General features: G+C 34.7%; 1 protein-coding gene across 6 annotated transcripts in view; it reads right to left on the bottom strand.

Moving 5' to 3' along the window:
- Positions 1-13,380: 13,380 nt before the first annotated feature.
- Positions 13,381-16,884, bottom strand: part of SNX13 (sorting nexin 13) — a 154,306-nt gene continuing 150,802 nt past the window's right edge. For all 6 annotated transcript variants that reach the window (XM_055272508.2, XM_055272515.2, XM_063637043.1 and 3 more), the window contains one exon: positions 13,381-16,821. In XM_055272508.2, the coding sequence (XP_055128483.2) occupies positions 16,574-16,821 (248 nt within the window). In that variant the 3' untranslated portion in view covers positions 13,381-16,573. The remainder of the gene's footprint in view (positions 16,822-16,884) is intronic.

Here is a 16,884-nt window from a genome sequence, read left to right as displayed (position 1 = left end):
TAGTCAACACAGAATTCTATGCACAGTGAAAATATTGTTCAAAAATGAAGGTGAAATAAAGACTTTTAGGCAACAAAAACTGAGAGAAGTCAAAGGTAGCAGACATGTGCCACAGTGAATGTTAAATTAAAAATTTTCTGGCAGGAGTATATTACCAGATAGAAACTTGGATGTGCACAAAGAAATAAAAGCACTGGAAATGGTAAAAATAAATGTAAATATAAACAGTACTTTTCTTCTTTTTAATCACTTTAAGAGATGTCTGACTAACATAAAATAAGTAAGTTTATTATAGGGCTTATAGAAATATACTGTTATAAGACTCTTCGGCTATAAACAAAGCTGTATAATATTTTAAGGCAGCTGTGGTGAATTAAAGTTGTATATTTCAGATCTTAGAGAAACAACTCATTTTAAAAAGAAAGTAATAATAACCCACTAGAGAAGATAAAATGGAATCATAAAAAATATTCAATACAAAAAAAGATTAAAAGGGAATAAAGAACAAATGGGACAAATATAAAGCAGTTACAGCAAGACAAGTTTAAATTCAACCATATCAATAATTAAAAACAAATGGTTTAACTACATTTAACACATTAAAATGACCACATCTAATACATTACATTAATACAAAGTAAAAGGCGGAGATTTTTTTTAAAACAAACAAAAAAAGCTGACTCTGTCTTGTCAACAAAAAAACCTGTTAAAAAAAGGGTCAACACACTACAACCCACTGGCTAACTCTAGCTGCACGTATTTTTTTTTAAGGCCTTAAAGCAAAGAATGGCTTTACATATGTGATCTATAGTGTCAAAAATGTTAGCTATCTAGCCATTTACGGAAAAAGTTCGCCAACCCTGTCTCTAAACCATAAAGACACAAATAGCTTAAAAGTAAAAGAAGGAAAAAGATACACTATTCAAACACTAATCTAAAGAAAGCTGGAGTGGCTTTACAAATATCAGATGAAGTAGACTTCAAAACAAAGAATATTACCAGGGATAAAGAAGAACATTAGGCAATGATAAATTGGTCAATTCATCATATAGATATAAATATCTTATATATGTATACACCTGACAACAAAGCTTCAAAAACATGATGCAAAACCTGACAGAAATAAAAGGAAACATAGACAGAATTTATAATTTTAGTGGGAGATGTCAGTATTCTTCTTTCAGTAATTGAAAGACCAAATAAAAACAAAAAGTTGGTAAGGATATTACAATCTTGAATAGCACAATCAACCAACTTGATCTAACCAACAATCACTGAACACTCTACCCAGTAACAAGCAGAATATATATTCCTTTGACAAGACAGATCATATTCTAGGCTACAAGACAAACCTCAACACATTTAAAAGAAATCACATTAAGTGTGTTCTCCAACTAAAAAGGAATTAAACTAGAAATCAATAGAAAAAGATGAAAAAATCAAAATATTTAGAAATTAAACAACACACCTCTAAATAACCCACAGGACAAAGAATAAATCAAATAGAAAAAGAATATCTTCTGAATTAAATCAAAATGAATTTTTAAAAAACTCCTAATTTGTGGGATATAACTAAAGCATACTTAGAGGGAAATTTATAGTATTAAATGATTATATTAGAAAACAAAAAAAGTTTGAAGTCAATAATCTAAGCTTCCACCTTAATAATTAGAAAAAGAAGAGTAAATTAAACCTAAATCAAGCAAAAGCAAATAAACAATAAAGAGTAGACATAAATAAAACAGAAAACAGAAAAACAACTGAGAAAAATCAATGAAACAAAAAACAGGTATTTGCAAAGATCAATACAAATAATTAAACTTTAGCCAATCTGATGAGAGAAAAAGAGAGGAGGCAGAGTGCAAACAGAGGGAATGGAAGGGTAAAGAAGAAGAAACACAAATTACCAGTATCAGGAGTAAAAGAAGGAATATCCTTACAGTTCTCATATATATTAGAGAGTAGGAGGGGAATACTATATATAGGCAACTTTATGCCAGTGAATTGGATTGCTTAAATCAGTGGTCCTCAACCAACAGGGGACATTTGGCAAAATGTCTGGAGACATTTTTAATCGTCACAACTAGGGGGTTTGCTCCTGGCATCTAGTAGGTAGAGGCCTGAGATGCTGCTAAAACATCCCATATTGCACAGAACATCCTCCTACAACAAAGAATTATCTTGCCCAAATGTTACCTTGGTGGAGAAATCCTGATTTAGATGAAATGAACAGTTCAGATAAAATTCCTTCAAAGACTCCAACTACCAAAGCTTTCTCAAGAAGAAATAAATAACTCAAACAGTCCTCTATCTATAAAAGACACTGAGTTTGTAGTTCAAAACTTTCCACAAAAGAAAACCATAGCCTAACAGGCAAATTCTAACAATTAGGAAGAAATAATGTATTCTTCTAGAATATATATATATATAAAAGAGGGAATACACCCCAACTCATTTTATGATGTTGTTGCTTTGCTACACAAACCAAACATTAAAACAAGTGACTAATATCCCTCGATTATATATGCAAAAATCCTTAATAATAGAGATTCAAATCCAACAATATACAAAAAGGATTATATGTCATGACCAATTGGGATTAATCTCAGGAATGCAAAGTTTATTCAATGTTTGAAAATCATGTAATTCTCCATATCGACAGAGTAAAAAACAATACTACATGATCACTGAAAATGATATAAAGTATTTGAAATCTTCAAAATATATTTGTGATAAAAGCTGTCAGCAAATAGGAATAAAGAAAAACTCCCCCATTCCAATAAATGACATCTACCAAAAGCCGACAACTAACTTCAAACTGAATGGCAAAAGATACCTCTCCCTTAAGATTAAGAACAAGGTAAGGATGTCCACTCTCATCATTCTTGTTCAGCAATATGCTGGAGTCCCTAGACAGTAAAATAAAACAAGAGAGAAATAAAAGGCGAAGGGATTGAAAATGAAGATTTTAGGCCAGGTGTGGTGGTTCATGCCTATAATACCAGCACTTTGGGAGGCCAAGGCGGGTAGATCACTTAAGCCCAGGAGTTTGAGATCAGTCTGGGCAACGTGGCAAAACCCCATCTCTACATAATAAAATTAATAAAAAATATAAAAAAATTAAAAGTGAAGATTTTAAACTGCCTTTATTAACAGATGATATGATTGTCTATGTAGAAAATCCCACAGAATCTTCAAGTGAGTTTAGCAAGGTCACCAAATATAAGGTGAATTTAAGATATTGTATTATTACATGCTAGCAATTAACAATTGAAAGTTAAAATGTAGAACCATTTATAATAACATCAAAAAACATGAAACACTGAATAAATCTAGCAAAATATGTAAAGGGTTTGTTCAATGAAACTATAAAACACTGATAAGAGAAATTCTGCTATATTCATAGATTGGAAGATTCAATATTAAGATGCCAATTCTCACCAAACTGAGCTATAGATTAAACGCAAACCTTAGTAGAGGTTTTTTTTTTTGTTTTTTTTTTTTTTGATTTTCATTTGTTTGTCTGGCAGACAAGCTGATTCTAAAATTTGTATGGAGAAGCAAAGGAGCCCAAATAGCTAAAACTATTTCGAAAAATCAAAACCAAGTTGGAGGACTCATACTACCCAATTTTAAGATTTATTATAACTTTATAGTATTGGCAAAAGAATATATATATAGATCCATGGAACAAAAATCCAGAAATAGAACCACACATACATGATCAACAACGGATTCAACAAAGGTGTCAAGGTAATTTAATGGGGGACAGAATGATCTTTTCAACAAATTGTGCTGGAATAATTGGGGATTCATTAAAAAAAACCCAAACTTATACCTCACATCATACATAAAAATATATTTGAGAGATGGACTATAGACCTAAATGTAAAATCCAAAAATAAAAAGCTTCTGAAAGAAAATGTAAGAGAATGTCTTTGTGGTGCTGAGTTAAGCAAAGTTTTCTAAGAATGAAAGGGAAAAATTGATAAATTGCACTTCATCAAAATTTAAAACTCCTGCCCTTTGAGAACTACTGTTCATCAAATTAAAAGATACAGAGAAAACTTTTGCAAAGCACACATAAAGAACCTGTATCCATAATGTACACATAATTCCTAGAACTCATTAAAAAAAAAACAAAAAGAAATGAGCAAAAGATTTGAGCACCCACTTTACCAAAGAGACAGAATGGCAAATAAGCATATAAAAAAGGTGTATAACACGTTAGTCATCAGGAAAACCCAAATTAAAGCCACAATCAGAGATAACTGTATACCCATTAAGATGGCTAAACTTAAAGACAAGAAAAGCCTTATAATACAAGTGTTAGCAAGGAAGCAGAGCAACAGAAACACACACTGCTGGTGGAAATGCAAAATGCTACAACTACTTTGGAAAATAGTTTGGCAGTTTCTGATAAAATTAAATATACATTTATCACATAACTTGGCAAGCCTACTCCTGGGAATTTATCCAAGATAATTAAAACATATGTCCATGGACTGGCACATGAATGTTTATTCTGATGACACCTGGTGTACTGTAATACAACTTCAACGCTAACCACACAGAGTTAGTATCACACATCTCAGGTTTAAACGCATGCTCCTCAGTAAGACTTCCCTTACTTCTGAGGCCCGTATGCACTTACAGGTGCCCAAGTCACCTGCATTTTTGATCAACCGGCTACAAATCCTGTGGTTTCCACAACGTTCCCAGGTTCGATAAGAGAGTGACTCATGTAACTCAGGAAAGCACTGTAATCAGGATTATAGTTTTTATTATAAGAAGTAAAAATCAGAAACAGCCAGAAGAGACAAAGGGCAAGGTCTAGGAGGTTCTGCAACACAGGGCTTCTGTGTGCTCTTCCCATGGAATTAGGGTGTCACTCTTTTTTAAAGAAAAGGCAGCAGGCCCAAAATGGAGTCACTTATGCCAAGGCTCCAGGTCACCAAACCTAAATGGTTCACTTATAAGATCTGACCTGAGAAATCAGGAGATGATGCCAAATTCCATTAGGCCAACAAGATTTTGTTTACTCCCGTAAAAGAAATGTAATCTTAAAACAATCCATCCATTAATTTGTTCATTGTTCTTGCTTGCTTCCACTTTTTTCTGCCATAAAACCCATCCATTCTGTATAGCTTATTGGGACTCCTTTCTATTTTGTAGACTGAATGCTGCCTGGCTCATGAATTGCTAATAAAAGCCAATTAGATATTTGAAATTAAATCTGTTTAAATTTTCTTCTTTGATATCCTTTTGGCACACCAATGTGTTCTTCAAACAGGAAACTCTACTGAGCTTTGCTGTCCAGAGTTCTAATTGGGGATTCATTACACAGGCACAACTGATTAGCCACGTGATTGAATCCAATCTCAACTCTTTCTCCCCTCCTTAGAGGTCAGCTGGCTCAAAATCCCAAAACTCTAATCACAGGTTAAATTTTCTGGGGACCAGCCTCCATCCTAAGTCATCTCATCTTGTTAGCATAAACTTTGACAATCCAAGGGGCTCATGAATCAAATACATTCCTATTCCTAGGGAAATTCCAAGGATTTATAGTCTCCCAAGAACGAAGGAAAAAGCCCAAATTCTTTATGTAACAATGTTTATAGAAGCTTTATTAATAATCACCCAAACTTTGAAGTAATCCAATTGTCCTTAAACTGGTGAATGGATAAAATTGTGGTATATCCATACAATGAGATGTTAACAATAAAAGACACTATTGATATATACAATAACGGATGAATTTTAATATGACCTTTTTTACATAGAAACTGAAAATGGAATAACTATCAATACAGCATCATCTTATGATCTGTAGCATCAGCGAAACAAATGCTTTTTTATAAAGCTGTAATTTAGTTCAGTGTTTCGCAGCCTCAGTGCTCTTGACATTTTGGACCATACAGTTCTTTACTGTGGGGAGATATAGGATATTTAGCCTCATCCCTGGCCTCCATCCACAAAGACACCAGTAGCAACGTCCCAGTTGTGACCATCAAAAATGTCTCCAGATATTATCAAATTTTCCATGAGTGGTGAAATCACCCCCAGTTGAAAACTACGAATTTAGTTAAACACATATTTTTTATATCTTCATAATCTTAAGTGTTTTGTGGAAACAAAAATCTTACCCAACCTATTAAGTCAGTGTAGAAAATTTGTGGCATTCAAATTATGCTTTCCACAGAAAAACATATCAAACTTTTACATAAATTAGAAACTTTATAGTAGTATTATTTTTCACATCAGGGCAAAGATATAGTTGACTTAAAAATTATTACACTTGTCTAAATTGTCCAAGTATTCACTTTGTTTAGTAATATTACCTGATCTTTTTCCACCATTTACATAACAAATAACAAAAACCTCATTTTTTTAGAGCTAATTTTTTGATACATACTTGTACATATTTATGGAACATATGTGGTATTTTACACACAGATTCTGTAATATCAGGTCGGTATTTGGACATCCATCACCACAAGCATTTATCATTTCTATGTGTTGAGAACATTTCAATTCCTTACATCTACCTATTTTGAAATGTACAATACATTGTTGTTTAGTCACCCTACTCTACTAGATTATAACTTACTCATTCTAAATGTATGTCTTTGCCTATTTACCAACCTTTCTTCATTGTCTCCCCCCAACACCTCCCCACTGACATTCTTCCTAGCCTTTTATAACAACCATTCTACCTTTTACCTCCATGAAATCAACTTTTTTAGCTCCCACATATGAGTTGGGGGGCATATAATAGCTTTCTGTCGCTGGTTTATTTCACTTAATGACCTCCAGTTCCATCCATGTTGCTGCAAATTACGTGATTTCATTGTCTTTTATGGCCAAATAGTATTTCACTGTGTAAATATACTACATTTTCTTTATCCATTCATCCGTTGGTGGACACTTAGGTTGATTCCATATCTTTGCTATTGTAAAAAGTGCTGTAATAAACATGAGGGTACATGCATCTCTTTGATATATTGATTTCCTTTCCTTTGAATAAGTACCCAGTGGAGTAACTGCTGGATCATATGGTAGTTTTATTAGTTTTCTGAGAAATTTCCATACTGTTTTTCCATAATGGTTGTATTAATTTACATTTCCACCAACAGTGTATGAGAGTTCACTTTTCTCTGTATCCTTCCCAGAATCTGTTTTCTTTTTGATAACAGCCATTCTAACTGACATCTCATGGTTTTGATTTGCATTTCCCTGATTAGTGATAATAAGCCCTTTTTCATACACCTGTTGGCCATTTGTATGTTTTCTTTTGAAAAATGTCTATTTAGATCCTTTGCCCACTTCTTAATAGGATTAAAAACCTCTTATTTAAAAATACTGACGGTCTTAGATTGTTTCCTGCTATTTCATAACATATGCACATCTTTGTTTCTTGTAATCTGGCAATCAAGGTCATTAAACCATGGCTAACTTCTTCAACCCACCTCCTTAACTATTTGAAATTCCTTAAAAAGCCAGTAAACTTACCCATTGAAGTTGTTTTTTTACTTTCTCTCTGAAAATTTGGTTTTCTTAAAAAGTCTTACTTTCTCTGTTTATGCCAATCTAAATAGGAGCTTGTGTTAGGCTGTTCTTGCATTGCTATAAATGGATACCTGAGACAGGGTAATTTATAAAGACAAAAGGTTTAATTGGCTCATGGATCTACGGACTGTTCAAGCCAGCATCTGCTCAGCTTCTGGGGAGGTCTCAGGGGACTTTTACTCATGGCAGAAGGTGAAGCGGGAGCAGGATTGTCACACAGTGAAAGCAGGAGCAAGAGAGAGGAGGGGGAGGCACCACACACCTTTTAAACAACCAGGTCTCACATGAACTCACTCATCATCAAGGGGATAATGCCATGTCATTCATGAAGAATATGTCCCCATGATCCAAACATCTTCCACTACGCCCCGCCTCCAACACTGGGGCAACATGAGATTTGGAGGGGACACAGAGCTCCATTAAATTAAAGAGACATTAAAATCTAATTTAGTACTTATCTCTGGAGAGAAGCAAAGGCATGCAAGTTTATCAACAAATGTATTTAGAAAATATCGTACACTCAAAAATACTTTTAACTCGGGTACTGTGGAGTTTAGTGCCAAATTTCTTTCCATTTCAGTATGTGTGTATGTTTTGTTTTTAAACACAAAGCTTTTTCAGACCATCTGATTTGTATTTGATTCATTTTATTTTATGGGATGTTTTTTCTTTTTTTAAAGAAAGGAAAAAAAATCCAAGCTACTCAGCACCCTTTAGGTTGCTTACGAGGTCATGAATCTCCAGAAAAAACAGAATTTTCCCATTCAGTCTGCTGTCTCATTCCATTACACTTACACATTCATTAATCTGTTTTTTAAAGGAAAATTCTTAAATCTGAAGTCTTTACAACTATGTAAAACTAATTCCAATTTTTTACTTAAATCCCCGCACCACTTCCCATCACTCCCTCATATTTGGTTAACCTGTATTTTTAAATTAGATATCACCAGTAGTGCATACAAATGATCAATTTTTATGTCTAATTAATATCCATAATTTCCAGAAGTTGAGAGACCAGAAAGTGGGTAAATGCCAGCTGCAAATACAAAAACTGCTACAAGTATAAACATCTGTAAAAAGCTTTTACAAGGAGAGGTCTTTTCTTTCATTTACACACACACACACTTTACAAGGAGAGAAGTCTTATATTTACACACACACACACACACAGAACTAGCAACCTAACTTTTATAACTTCATCCTTCTTAATCAAAAATAAAGAATAAAACTCACCAACTTATTGGAGGAGGGAGATCAGAGACACAAAGGATAGCTGAAAGATGTCTGCTTTCCAGCAAGCATGAAAACTACTTTCTTGAATACTTTTTAACACTCACAGTACTGTGTAAATAAGACAAGGAACATGCACAAGACAGGGAGCTCTCTGGGCTTCTCAGTACAGGGGGCCTTAAGCAAATGGGCTAGAAAAAGAGAAAGGGAGGTCGAATTCCTCCCTTACAGCCAGACCCTGCAACACAGGTTCCAACGGCCTTAGCCCCCTGCCCTGGCGGATGCTCCCTCCCCCTCTCACCCTCAACAGGGCCCTAAGCCCACCACACAGCTGAGCTGGACCAAACTGAGTAGTTGCTGGAGCAGCAGCTGGAGCTGAACCAGGCCCTGCTGGAAGGGCAGGAGGGGGTCAGGGCCGAAGCCCTGGTGCTCAAGGTCCAGAAGCTGAAGAAATAGATGAGGAGGCACAGATAGTCTGGGAGGAGACACCCAAGCTTCCCACCAGTGCCCACAGCATGCTCCATCCCTGGAAATACTGCGAACCAACCCCCCAGGAGCCCCGGGATCAGAAACATCCCAGTCTCTTTCAGGACGGATAAAGCAGAAGAGACCCCCACAAAGGGCCGGCAATTGGTAGGTAGTGGGGGAGCCAGGGCTCTGCAGTCTTAGTCCCATTCCCCCTTGACCTCGCAGCAGGGCACCCAGGCCATACAGGAATTTACCCCGGACCATGCTCTAAAATAACCTCACCCCAAATACAATAAAACAAGAGAGCACCCACACATTAAAAAATAATAATAAAATAAATAAGACAAGGAACATGAAGGATTCTGCCACTGGCAGAAGAAACTGATATAGGCTGCAACATGAACAGCTTAATCATACAGGAGAGACAAGATATTGGCCTGAGATGCCAGTTGATATGAAGAGTCTTGAAGACATGAAGACAATCAAGAAAGATAAATAGCTTGCTTGGCAGAAAATTAGGTCAGACCACAAAAGTCAGCTCTCTAACACTGCTTCCACCAATTGAGAAATAAAGCAGCTATGCACTTATCAAACCCAGAACCAGACTTGACCAAGACCCAGAAAAAGAGCCATGAGGAGGGGAAAGTAGAAAACAGTCAGCAAGTGTAAAGGCTCTAATTGTTTAATGAGGTTCATCCCTGGAGGCAAGGTGAGCCTAGATGTAAACAGCCAACTAGGCAAAGCTGGCTCAGCAGGTGAGTCACCTGGGCATCCCAGTGGAACATCCACCTGCCAAAGGAAAACTCAGACAACAGCATTTAGGAAGGGAGTTTACTTGCAAAGAAGGCTGCAAGAAAATTTTCAGGCTTTAGAAGGACTGGCTCACAAAGAAAAAGGACAACAGTTATTTGAAAGAAAAATAACTTTCATAAGAACCAATATTACTGAATTAATAATTAGCCTGGTCAGGGTGTAAAACGACAATTTTCTCATGTAATCATTTACCTCACATCTTCAAACATCTTGAAAAACTGTTTTTCTTGTCTTAGGTTGTAAGTCCTTTCCCTACCCAACCTCCCCCAACTGTGGGATACTTACTTAACTGAAAGCAAGGTAAGAAATTTGGGTTTGTTGCACCCCCGCCACCCCTATCCCTTTAGGGCAGAAGTAGGCATTCTATTTACATTCCCCTACAATGCAAGCCACAAATTTGTCAGGTGATTGCTTAAAAAGAGAAGACGTTCAGCAATCCACAGTTCAATCTTCAGTCCCTACTTACCTTGGTTATTTGACTGAGAGCTAAGGTCAGTAGTTTTCAATTGGTGGTAATTTGGCACCCCAGACACCACTTGGCAATGTCCACATGCCTTTTTGGTTGTTACAATGGGGGAGGGGGTGCTACTGGCATCACCTAATGGGCAGAGCCCAGGGAAGAGGCCATCTCAATATTAAGAGGTATTTCTACTAGTGAAGTAAATCATGTTTTTTTTTTCTAACAGCCTAAGAATATTACACCAAAACCAAAATTTTATGTAGACATATTAACACCAAGCATTTATTAGTTTTCAATATAAATCTGACAATTATTTTGAGTATCTCTTAATACCTGGTATTGAGATTTAAAAAAAAAAAATTAAGTTGAACTTCTCTTAGATTAATTCCATTACTATTGTAAATGTTCTTAAATATTAGGTACTAATGGACAGAATAAGTAAAATAATGGATTACCTATAATGCACAGGATAGTTCCCACAACAAAGAATTATGTAGCCCAAAACGTCAATAGGGCCACTGCTAAGAAACCATGACATAGACGCTGGAGCCAGCCCACCTGGGTAGAGATTTCAGCTTGATGACCATTTACCAGTTGTGAAGCTTTGGACAAACTGACTCAACTACTCTGTCTTATTTAGTTTGCTCATGTAGAAACTGAGTAAGATAAAACAGTACCTATAATGCCTAAGGTTGTTGTGACTATTAAGTGCCATATAACTGTTTGCTATGGTAATCTTTATTGGAAATACTCCTCTTGTTTCTCAGACTGCAATATATATGCATATCACTTCAATAGTTTTTTCTTTTATGTCAAAATTTCCTCTGCCATGTTTCCACTTCTAGATATGGAGGTTTCAACACAAGGATAAATCGTATGGACTTTCAACATCATCACTTTCTATTATACATAGTCATACAGAAGAGTTAACATAGGAGGCTTGACTGCTCTCCTTGGAGGCCTGCTTACGAGGTTGGCCCTTGTTCTCAGGTGTTTGAGAACTTAAGATTTTAGGAGTGTTCCCATCAATTCCCAAAGCTGATAAAAGTGGCTCAGTAAGCCTAAATTATACCAAAAATATGGCATATGTTGCACACGATTTTCTGAGAAAGAAATTCCATAAAGGAATTCTGTTATGTGCCAGGCAGAGGGTGCCTAAACTGCCCTCAATGAAAACCCCAGGCACCAAGTCTCGAATGAGCTTCCCTGGTTGGCAACATTTCACAGGTGTTGTCACAACTCCTTGCTGGGGGCGTTAAGTTGCATCTTGTGTGACTCTACTGGGAGAGAGCAGTTGGCTGCTGGAGCCTGGTTCCCCCAGACTTCATCCATGCACTTTTTTTGCTCTTGTTCTATATCCTTTTGCCATAATAAATCTTATCTGTGAGTATGACTATATGCTGAATTTTGTAAATCCTCCTAGTCAAATCCTAACACATAGTTCTTGTTGTTTCATTTCATTCTTGATGATATGTAAAAGATCATGTTTACCAATTTAAAATATCACGTTTAATACATGTCTCATACACTGCATTGGTAAACAGATGGGTTAAGTTTCATTTTCACTCAGCTACTGCCAAGTTTTCCTAAATCAAACATATTCTGTCATTATATATATGGGTCAATGTCTGGCACAAATATTTTATAAACTAACCTGTATGGCATTTCCTTCTTCCCCTTACATTTTCGAGTTACTGTTCTTCTGATCACATGAGCAAAATCTGTGGAAGTATCTTTCCCACTTCTCATGAGATATGCTCTATTATTCCTCACTGAAGTCATTATTCTGGTATTCAGAGCCAAATTCAACTCTTAATATCTGCTATATAATCACAGCTGTTAACTTTCCATCTTCACCCTTTTTCCATCTTTCCCTTTTCTTCCAAAGATTGAACTTTCCATTAAAATGGCAGGCAAGAAAAAAATCTTTGTGCTCCAAATCCACTGGGTTTTCTGTCCAGTTTACATTCCCTAAATAAAGACACTTCACCTTTTTTTTCTCTCCTACTAAAGATTTTCCAAACTACATTCCGTGAGAACATCATCCTCAAGCTGTTCATGACAAAAGATTCTGTGGTTAACTAAGTTTAGGAAATTAGGTAAGCAAAGTTAAACAGGTTTCTTATGGAACGTCTCAAAATTTTTGATATAATCATCTGAATTATGAAGGAACATTTTTGCTTTTTGGTTCATATTACAGATAGTCCTGTATAAGTTACATAAAAGTATAAAACTTCCCCCTCAGGAACATCTTATAGGGAACAATATTTTACCATATGCATTTTAAGGAATATTATGCCAATCCCTGATGGGCTAGAAGTTATCACATCTGAGGCCTTAGAAGTCTGTTGATACAGCTCCAAGAAAGTTGCAAATATTATGATCAATTTACTTTTAGAATGGCAAAGTCTAAAATATTAGCCAAAATATGAATTTAAAATGAGATCAAATAAAATGGATTACTAATTACAAATCTTTTCATCTGTGGGAAAAATACTTTGTAATTTTATATGATGAGGAACTATAAAGTTTACCACTGTGGTGTAAATTATTTGTCCCGTAAAAGAAAAAGTTAAATTCAGTCCATTTAAGTCAGTAATCACTCAAGCACTCATCTATCAACCTGGAACTTGAATTGGTTGATATCTAAAAGAAAAGAAAATACAAACAGATACTAAAAATAAGACTACTGAGCAAGCATCTTAAAAGTAACAAAAATACATTACTACTAAATGAACTCAACAAAAATGTTTGTTAATACTTTATTAGTATTTTCTAATGGACAGAACACAAACCAAATAAATTTTTTAATCCTTTTAGTTGAATAAAAACAACTGACATTCTGATTGTTGTTTATTCTTTGTTAAAGAAAGTATTGATAGAACAGTTAGGCACACAGTTGACACTTACTGTACAATGATATGCACACATTATCTTTTAACAGTTATAATCCTAAAATGTGCTCTTTATATTTTTCCCCTTGTAATACAGGAGCCATGCTCCTATAAGCAAAATTTACTACTAATAAAAGAATTTTCCAAGGAGTGACAAAAAGACTTTTAAAACAAGTCCTTAAATAAAAGGATGCAGCAACAACGGAATGTAAGTTGTTGGATTAAGAAGACAGTTTAAGCTACATCTCAAAAAATTAAAAATTCATTTATCTTACAATTACTCAAATACACATGCATTAAATGAAAATATTGCACAGAATTAAAATTTTAGATTGTGAAATTTATATTATTCTTAATTTTTATAAAAATTGGTACACTTTCTGGTAGCACTTAACTGTTTGATTTTTTTTCCCAAATACCAGCAGCACAAACTTAAAATGAACAAACTGAAATATTCAAGAAAGTTTTTAATGTTTTTTTTTTTTTTTTTTTACAAAAATTAAGGCTAACCAAGTGCATCCATTGGTCAATGGCACAATTGATTTCAGCAACTATTTGGAATATCCTAATTATAGGAAATGCCCATCTAAGTGATACATTTAAATAATACAATCAATTTTTTAAGGTGAATAAACTATGATGGTTTGTAAATAGTTTACATGTTACCTGAAAAATCAGAAAACACAAAGAATGATTAATTTGGAAAGTTCTTGCCTAAAGGCACCACTGACTTAAAAAACATTCAAAATCAAATACCAGAAGACATAAAGCCTCTTCATGGATATATTCATATATGCAATAAATGCATTAAATGTAACTTTATTAAACATAGTACACTGTACTTGACTTATGGTTAAATATTTTACACACAGCTTGACCAAGTCATTCAAAAAGTTATCTCTAATTTTAGCATGACCACAGCTCTTTCTTACGTAAAAGACAGATGTGCATAAAGAAGATGCACCACTATTTACAAAGACTATCATTTGACATTTTCTGCTTCTGAAATATAAACTCTTTTAAACAAAAATTACTTTAAAAATCCATTTACTCAAATAGTTTTTGGTATGATTGCAGTTATCTTGCAGGGCTCTATTTTGAAAATTTGCGGTATTACATGACCTTTCTTTCCCTGATTGATGGCCAGTGCTCCTCACATTATACAGAAATGCTTTTTCACATGTACACGCTAGGGTCTTACATGAATTATTCTGTATACTGTTAGATTTATTCATGTCAAAAATATACTTGAAATGGGCAGAGGCATATATGAAAATCATTGCACTTATGGCCATGCTGATGCTTCCTACAGACATGTTTCATGTTTCAAACATCTTCACTTTTAAAGCCTGGGGCTCAGGGAGGGGCCAAGGCAGGGAGACACCCTGAGAAGAAGAAATACTATTTCTTCCACCAGAGCCACTAAGGATCTTTTCTCACTTGCAAGTTGCAATGAAAGGGATTTCATTTTATGTAATTCTGAAGACATGCAACATATGCTATATGCATACTATAAGTATGCACAACAGCATTATTAATAAATATGATTATTATAAAGCTTTAAAGGAAGGCTTTATTCTGTTAATAAGCCTCACTTTGTAAGTAGGATCTAAGTGAAAACAAGACAGTGATATCTTGTTCCAATCTTAAAGCTCCCAAATAACTGGGATACCAATACTCTGTCCCTTTATCTTAAGCACCCAGACTTTCTTTTAATACCAGGATCTTGGCTCAGTGGTCTGATAAGTAGCTTCACTATTTTAAGGTTTTAGTGTTAAATATTTTTGAAACAAAAAAAGCTGACACACCCAAACCCTTAGACAATGAAAGTATTTAAAACTATGCAGAAATCCTGCATAGAAGGGATATGAAGACTTCTAAGATGGATAAAATGGACAGTGAGAAAACTACAGGAAATACAGAAGCTCCAAAACTAGAGAAAGTATTTTATTTTATTGATATAAAATTAATTTATGGGTTTAAAGGTATACACTGTGGGGTTCTGCCTACTAGCTTTATTTTGTAGAATTTTACATTATGTGAAATATAAATAAAAGCATATTTTTAAAAATATTATAGTTCTTTTTTCATCATTTATTTTCATATATGTACACTGTCATAGAATTAGGAATTTATATGTTTACTATGACTAATAAGCTCATTAATCATTTAATTTGCTATTTCTGCAGTTACCTAAGGCATGTCTAGATCACACAATTAAAAATTATCATATGGTAACTTTCCAGACTACTTTTTAAATTTCCATATTTTTAGAAGGACAAAATGTATTTGGCAGTTCTTCCAATAAATTATATCTTCTGTATAATCAGTAATCTTTTAAAGATAAAACTAATAATTTTGAAATTTAAATGAGAGCCACCACATGCTTCTTTTTGCACAAAGAATGCCAAAAGGAAACATAAAATTGAGTACCATAAGAGCAAAACACAGCCCTTAAAGCACACATAAGAATAAAAATTGTTGTATACCAATGAATAACAAATCCAATCAAATTCTGTGTTTGATTGGTTTTATTTTATACTCAGCTTTATTTTATATCACAAAACTGTAATTCAGGTATAAGGTTATTTCACACTTTAAGGGCATTCCATCTCTTTCCCCAGACCTGAAAGAGATGTTTCAAGGATCATTCACCTGGCTAATCCACAATATATCAAAATGCTGACACAGACCTACAAAATCATTATGCCAAACAAATTCCTCCAAATCGTACATTGCACAGTCTCCAACTGTTAAACAAATTAGCCAATTTATCTCTGAACCATTGTTTTGTGCTTTCCTTAGCTTTCATATATACACTCTGGCACTTGTCACTGCTGGAGAATGCTGATTAGTTTGAAATGGAAGAAATCAATGCCATTCTTGCTTGAGATGGGGGCAGTTTTCTCTCAATGTTGCAAAATATGCACCAAATCATTTAAGACACAGAAATCTCTCTTGGTAGTGGTGGATTATAGATGAGAATGAAAAGAACCACAGACTTATGGATGTATTAATAATCTATTTTGAGACACTAAAAGACTGGTGCAGACACAACAGTATTCGAGTTAAGCCCCAGAAGATCTGTCCATACCGTTAGTCCTGGACAAAATGAACACCAGCTTCATAAAGTGGAGTGTCACCTTTTCTGCAAAGAAGGCGCTTGAGTAGTTTGAAGTTTCTGTTTATATTTCTGCATCTGCTTTGACCGTGAATGCAGTTTGTTGAAAAGTTCACGGAATTTATACTGTGGAAATAAGGTTTCTAAAAAGCCTTCCAAGAAGACATAAACCATTCTCCTATTTAATTGGTTGTGCTGAAACATTTCAAAAACACGAAGAATACCTTTCCGTGTTGTCTCAGCCCCAATAATGTGCTTCAGCTCATCTAAATGAAGTGGGGGAAAATACACATAATTACTCAAAGGAAACACAAGGCCTAAACTCTTAA

Source organism: Symphalangus syndactylus, chromosome 3 (genome assembly GCF_028878055.3).
Source record: "Symphalangus syndactylus isolate Jambi chromosome 3, NHGRI_mSymSyn1-v2.1_pri, whole genome shotgun sequence".
Taxonomy (NCBI): domain Eukaryota; kingdom Metazoa; phylum Chordata; class Mammalia; order Primates; family Hylobatidae; genus Symphalangus; species Symphalangus syndactylus.
The sequence above is the reverse complement of the archived record's forward strand: the minus strand, read 5'-3'. Positions and strand labels throughout refer to the sequence as shown.